Source organism: Gadus chalcogrammus, chromosome 19, assembly GCF_026213295.1.
Source record: "Gadus chalcogrammus isolate NIFS_2021 chromosome 19, NIFS_Gcha_1.0, whole genome shotgun sequence".
NCBI lineage: Eukaryota > Metazoa > Chordata > Actinopteri > Gadiformes > Gadidae > Gadus > Gadus chalcogrammus.
The window spans coordinates 11,920,411-11,927,910 of NC_079430.1; the positions used below are offsets into that span (position 1 = coordinate 11,920,411).

The 7,500-nt window shown below is 46.4% G+C and overlaps 1 protein-coding gene across 1 annotated transcript in view; it reads right to left on the reverse strand.

Moving 5' to 3' along the window:
* Nucleotides 1–7,500, reverse strand: part of cdk17 (cyclin dependent kinase 17) — a 33,281-nt gene that overhangs the window by 6,407 nt on the left and 19,374 nt on the right. Inside the window, exons 4-9 of the mRNA XM_056578460.1 lie at nucleotides 5,984–6,117; nucleotides 2,470–2,595; nucleotides 1,287–1,343; nucleotides 837–951; nucleotides 475–569; nucleotides 60–122 (exon numbers count right to left, since the gene is read on the reverse strand). Coding sequence (XP_056434435.1) covers nucleotides 60–122; nucleotides 475–569; nucleotides 837–951; nucleotides 1,287–1,343; nucleotides 2,470–2,595; nucleotides 5,984–6,117 — 590 coding nt within the window. The remainder of the gene's footprint in view (nucleotides 1–59; nucleotides 123–474; nucleotides 570–836; nucleotides 952–1,286; nucleotides 1,344–2,469; nucleotides 2,596–5,983; nucleotides 6,118–7,500) is intronic.

The window sequence follows — 7,500 nt, forward strand, 5'->3', positions numbered from 1 at the left end:
AGGAAGTGAAGAGAAATGAACTGAACGTCAGATAAGCCTTGAAAGCCCCCGGTCCTTACCTTCACATTGTGCATGCTCATGATGTTGCCACAGTCGTCCATGTACTGCTTCAGATCCTTATCCTGGACAGGAAGGGGCGTCGGCCATTAGACAGGAACCAGTAGTAAACGTACAATGCAAATACTTCAATAACATTAATTCTAAGGCTGCAACCACTAAGAGAGACGATTAATATCTATAAACTCTCTGCTCATTCAGGATTATATTTTTAATGCTTGAAGATTTTTTCTGGTTCATGTTCTGCTGATAGACTCACCAAATGATATGCTAATATGCCAAAATACCAAAGAATACAGGGGACCAGTGAAACATTTTGGACACGGACATAGTGTCAAATAGAAGAGATCAGTTAATTATCTCAACAGCTAAATGAACTACACGGACCATGATGCATTGGATCAACTTGAGACTCACCAGGTACTCAAAGACGAGGGTGAGGCTTTTGTCCGTGTGGATGATGTCATGTAACGTGACGATATTAGCATGTTTCAGATCCTTCAATAACGACACTGGAGAGAGAGACAAACAGAGAGACAGAGAGATTAGAGTGAGAGAGAAAGGGAGAGATGGAGAGAGAGACACACACACACCTGCGGAGAGACAGAGAGTCAGACAGAGAGAAAGAAAGAATGTTCCTGAGAGAGACCAGGAACAGTTACATTTAAAGAAATAGGTGCAAAGAAAGACAGAAAAAAAACCACGAGATTGAGAGACAGAGGAGATGGATTCAACAATATAATATCCCATCAACACAGACTGGGGTGGGGGGTGGGTACCCTCTCTGATGGCCGTGCAGGGCGCCCCCTCCTCGTGCTCCAGCCGGATCTCCTTCAGCGCGACCAGGTTGTCAGTCAGCTTACTGCGCCCCTTAAACACCGTGGCGTAGGTACCCTGCAGAGCACACACACACACACACACACACACACACACACACACACACACACACACACACACACACACACACACACACACACACACACACACACACACACACACACACACACACGAATTGATGATTAAGATGAGTAAGTAACAAGATAAGTCATTACGTTGATGTACATAATACTAATAAATGTGATAGCATTATTATAATAATACAATAACATCACAATAATACATTATTTATATATATATATATGTGAAGAAACATACATGAGTGTAAATACATTCTCTTCTCGTGTTAATAAATGTAATCAGACGAATGTGGAAAGGAGGTTGCTCTTCACCTCGCCCAGTTTGTCCAGTTTGATGTACGTCTCCAACTTGCCGAAGCCGATCTCAGACTGAGGGGAGAGAGAGAGGGACAAACACAGAGGCTCAGACTGAGGAGCAGAGAAGGAGAATGATCCCCACACAGTCAGTCAACAACACAGAGAACACAGCTGTTTGCTGTGGTTACAGACCTCCTCCTCCTCCCACTCCTGTGTGACCTGTTGTGATGTGTAACTCCGAGGGACTAGAATAGCTCTTCCCACCCTTGGGGCCCGATCGCCTGATAAGCATAGTGCTGACTTATGAGCTATTATAAGCTATTATAAGCTATTTTAAGCTAGGAGTTTGATTGTACATGCTTGATTTGACTGCCAAAGGATTTGTCTAGCCGCGACAAATCATTTGTGGTTCAGTGTACATATACGTTCACTTGGACTTATTTAATAGTGCAGCCAGATCTTGATGTTTATTTTAATCTATTTGGATGCGATTTCTTTCTTTGCTTTATTGATTGCTGTTCGGACTAAAATGCAATTTCAACAAATTATGACAAAAAAATGCTTGTAAAATAAATTGCCTACCCTATCTTTAAGTAGAGGTGACATAATACGCCTTCACGTATCACAGGAGATGCACAAGTTCCCCTTTTGGAGAAACTGTCACAACTTTTCTTGTTTTACCTCAACGTTTTCGATCAATCGTCATAACAGCAGCAGATGTAAGCGCTAATCTAAATCTGTGAGCTAATGCTCCTCTGTGCTGTGAGTGGGTGGGGGGGAGGGGGGCGGGCGTGTCAGGGCTCAGTTTGGTTCATGTGGAGCGCCCCCTGAAGCACATGCTCACGGACAAGTGCAGCAAAGTTCTGGGACTGCACACTCATCTGATCAGGGGTTACTTTTACTGTTGCCATGGAAACCGAGTGCAGGCGGGCAGAGGCGAACCCCGTGCCTCCCATGTATGTCCGTGTGTGTTGTGAGAATGCAAAACACGCCTTCTCTCTCTCTCTCTCTCTCTCTCTCTCTCTCTCTCTCTCTCTCTCTCTCTCTCTCTCTCTCTCTCTCTCTCTCTCTCTCTCTCTCTCTCTCTCTCTCTCTCTCTCTCTCTCTCTCTCTCTCTCTCTCTCTCTCTCTCTCTCTCTCTCTCTCTCTCTCTCTCTCCATGTCTCTCTCTCTCTCTCCATGTCTCTCTCTCTCTCACCAGGGAGGCTCTGCGGGAGCGGCGGCTGAGGGGCTGGTCGAAGCCGGGGCTGCTGAGCTGCAGCTTCTCCAGGTAGCCGTCTGGGATACGGATATCAGCCGGCAGGGAGAGCCGCTTGTTCAGGTCCTGTTAAAACACACACACACACACACACACACACACACACACACACACACACACACACACACACACACACACACACACACACACACACACACACACACACACACACACACACACACACACACACACACACACACAAGACGGGGAGGAGAGGAGAAAACAAGGTGCCATGTTAATTATTTAACCCCAAGCCTCCATATAAATGGTGACACTTTGCAATAAGGGGACAATAATTAATTCATTAACTTAATGTCCTTATTTCATGTTAACTAAGGGATTCATTTATACATTATTCAATAGGGTTATTCCTTTGTAATAATGCAATCATGAATACCTTAGTGAATGGTTAACCCCTATGTTAAAGGTGTGTCCGTCCCCAACATGAACAGTCCTTTTTAATAGTCCTCCCATCGCTGTGCTGGTTGTTATCCTCCAGAGACTGACCCTCCTGTCTTGTGTCCCAGCCCAGCCATCACAGAGCCAGCCTGGGCATCCCGTCAACCCAGCCAAGGATGACCAGCGGTCTGTCTCGGGAACGCCCCAGAGTGCCTTCGAGCTTCATCTTTGTGAACCCAACAACATACGTACAATGCGAGAGCCGTTCCTACTCAACCAAGAGAGACAACAGAGCAGCAGCCGATGAAGCAATCGTCCTCAGTCGCAGTGCTGTTTTCTCAAACGTGTGTGAGCATGATGGATGTGCTCTGTTTCCATGACCTGTAGAGACCGTTGTGTTGTGAACAGTCACAGCGGGTCGTGGTTGAAGCCAAAGCCACACATCCGTGCGAATTTGACTGACTCAAATGATACTCGCCTGCTGATCCATTACTGTCATTTATTACAATCAAATGCCTCATAATGTGCGGAACCCGTTTCCTCAGCAAGCAAGGTTTGAATGATCTCATGCATGATCTCATGCCATTTCCCTGTTCATTTTCTCATCAACATTATGCAAATGTATTTGCACTATTTTAATCCGACCATCTGGGCTCAGGCCCTTCACTGAAGGTCGAGGAAAACTCCAGTCAAACTTCACTCAGACTGGGACAAGGTCGGGGGATTTGCGCTTCATGAGCTGGCCTGGAATAACTCAATGCAAGAGGATGATTCATACATACACCGATAGTACAGAGAAATACGAGAACTTCCGATGAAGTATTACAATCTCAAAACAAAAGCGGGAGGAATAGTCGATGAGGTGTAATTTCCACCCCCCGACACACACACACACACACACACACACACACACACACACACACACACACACACACACACACACACACACACACACACACACACACACACACACACACAAAGTAAACAGCATTAGATGAAATCGTATTATTTAAATGACTATTACTACTTTTTCCAAGGTCTGTGTGTCTGATTTGCTGTACGTGACGGAAAATAGATATTCTTCTCTTCATCAACCCTTAAAGCCAGCTGCTTCTGTGGTGAGTGGGAACCACAAACTGCACCGTCAACATCTGCCCTATCAGGGAACAGAGTGTTCAGGTGACTGGCACTGCAGGCCTGTGTCCCACGTCTCTTTCACACCACCTGCGTGCGGTCTAGAACCTTCTGTCTGCTGCAGTGGAGAGCCCACGCCACGCTGCTTGGCAGACAATGTCCTGCCTATCCACCCACACACACACACACACACACACACACACACACACACACACACACACACACACACACACACACACACACACACACACACACACACACACACACACAATGACACTATCATCTCATCTCCTCCAACTCCTGCAGTTCATTTAATACAACACCTTGGAGGTGTGTGTGTGTGTGTGTGTGTGGTGCATAAACACCGTACCGGCCCTTTAATAAGAGTCAGCTTGTGCATGATCTCGCCATCCATCGCAGATACGGTGAAACAAAAGGGGGGGAAAATACATCCATTCTGTAACCTGCACGCGATAATCATCAGAAGCCCACAGGGGATGAAACGCGTCGAGGGATAATAAAAAAGATTAAAAAAAAACAGACAAAGTAATAACAGATCCGACCAGGGGGCATGCTGGGAGAAATCGCATCAAAGCACATTAGCAGTAAAAGCGACTGTGGTGATAGAATAGGAAACGATGTGCTTTCCGTGGGCTGTTTGTATCCGAAGTAGGCAGCAGGGGATACATCAGTAGCATCTCATTAACATGTATGGACCTTATTCCCCTGGCGGCCATCTTGGTTCTAAAGGCTACCTGGTTAGGGGAAATTACCCCCAAAGAACTTGGATGGTTCTGAATACTAGCAGGTTGGGGGGAATTCCCCCCAGAGATGGCCGCTAGTTGAATAAGGCCCATTAAGTCTGATTGGTGACGGCTGACAACGCTGGAGGCAATCACAGAGCTCCAATCACAAAGCTCCGCGCTTTGGTAATACCACGTGTCGAGATACATTAATATTGTTCTGGTGCACAACACCAGCTCTCTGTGTGTGCGAGTGTGTCTGTTTGGATGTGTGTGTGTGTGTGTGTGTGTGTGTGTGTGTGTGTGTGTGTGTGTGTGTGTGTGTGTGTGTGTGTGTGTGTGTGTGTGTGTGTGTGTGTGTGTGTGTGTGTGTGTGTGTGTGTGTGTGAGAGCGTTTTCATACTGTCACTGTACAAAAGGGAATTGTACTAATGAGAACTTCTCTGGTCCACCACTAGGGGGCAGAGTGCCACCACAGGGCTGAGCCGGGGCGGCCTTTGGTTATTAATCCATTCGGCGGCTCCACCGAGCAGCTACGATGAACATGATTGATTGAGGCCATTTGTGCTCCCCCGTGTGTAACAAAATGGTGCGGAAATGAAATACACAGGCTTGAAAGAACCGATGACTCGGCCCAATCACTGGGATGCGATACGATCCAATCAGAGGCTGACAGAGACACATTATTTAGAACCGAATTACCCCACACGGAGGTCAATGAAAGCAACATAAGACAATGCCGTCTGTCTTTGCCTGGGGGGACTCTGGTCTACCGCTATATCATTTCATTATTTGAATGTTTCAAGGAAGTGCTCATCCTTCCTCCACATTGACAAATATTACGTGGCCAAGTACATAGTTTTTCAAGGAAGGCCTGATTTATATAATAGAATAGAACAACATTTAGCAGATAGAAAAGAGTTGAATAGAGGAATAGAACCGTAACTGAACCAGGTGTATACAAGTGGGCGGAGTCTTAGCTAGGAGGCATCTCTATCAAACATCTCTTATCATGCCCGCGTTTCAAACATCTAGCCCTTTATCCATTCTTTCCCTATTTTGTCCTTGACGACGGTGTTTCCATTGCCAGGTGATCTGTTGATTTTACCTGATAATCAGTTTATTGCGGCGCTGCACAAACAAAGATGATTGGCTGGCTGGTTGGCCCCGTGACTCACCTCCATGGAGATGCGGCGGTGGATGCGGTTGCGCAGACACACCCCCGTGGGGGACTGCACCTCGTCGGAGGAGGTGCCCGACGCCTGGTCGCTCTCCCCGTCAGAACCCATCTTCAGGTTCTCATGGACGATGTCTGGGAGAGAGAGAGAGAGGGAGGGGGAGAGAGAGAGAGAGAGAGAGAGAGAGAGAGAGAGAGAGAGAGAGAGAGAGAGAGAGAGAGAGAGAGAGAGAGACAGAGAGAGAGAGAGACAGACAGACAGACAGACAGACAGACAGACAGACAGACAGACAGACAGACAGACAGACAGACAGACAGACAGACAGACAGACAGACAGACAGACAGAGAGAGACAAAGGAGCAAATCGTCAATAAATGCTTTTATAAAATTCAGAACTAAAGATAAAGGTTTATTAACAATTTCAGCACAATATGCTTGATCATCAGAAAATGAATCATACAATTGTATTTGCCGAAGCCCAAACGTCTAAGAACCTTTGGGATATTGGCTATTTTAGGACCTAACAGAAGATACGGGGTCCTCTCACCAGCACTGATCATGAGTGCTGATCACGTGCTCTGATGGAGGAGATTTCCACCTGCACTGTCCCACTTCCATGGCCCGTTTTGTTACCAGTTCTGGGCCATAACTCCTTCAGCAACGTCCCCATGGGCCTGGCTCACCTAGCAGCTATCTTGGCTCTCAGCGCTAGCTCGGTGGATGAACTGAACACTGAATGCCACATTTAGTTCCCCCATCCAGCTAGCGTTTATACCGAGATGGAACCAAGATGGCCTCTCTGGAGACTAACTGCAGAACTTTACTGTTCCCATTCCAAACCACGTCAACACAGTTCATACACTCTGTCGTTCCCCAATGAAAGATTCTTACGTTTTATTGTCAAGATTTATTGTGACGGCTTTATTTGTATTCTGAAATCCTAGAAGATTATATATTTTTCTGCATGTGATTATAACTCAACTATAACTGTAAATAAGTGGTGTTGGTGTTTTATGTGTCATTTCATCCCCCATGCTGGTGATGCTGTTCCGTCGATGATGGACCCACCATTGCCATGGCGATAGATGGGAATACAGATTGCTAACGGAGACCATTGCAACACAATGATACATGATTTCATACACACACACACACACTGACAATCTCCCACGCACAGATACAAGCACACACACAAATGCATGTGGAAACACATACACACAATCAGGTGGATACAGACACAGACACACAAACAAAAACACACATGACTCATAGGTGGGTTAACAGTCACTTAGAGGAGGAAAGTGTGTTGGACCTTATGAGTGGGTTAAAGAGAGGTAGAGGTAGAGAGAGTGAGAGAGAGAGAGAGAGTGAGAGAAAGAGAGACACAAAGATGGAGGGACCAAGGGAGGGAGAGAGATACCAAGAAACAGTTGTGTGAGGGTGGAGAGAGCGAGAGTTTTCAGGAAAACAGAAGTGTCGGTGCAGTGACATGTTTCCTGTTTGTCCCTGCCAGCCAT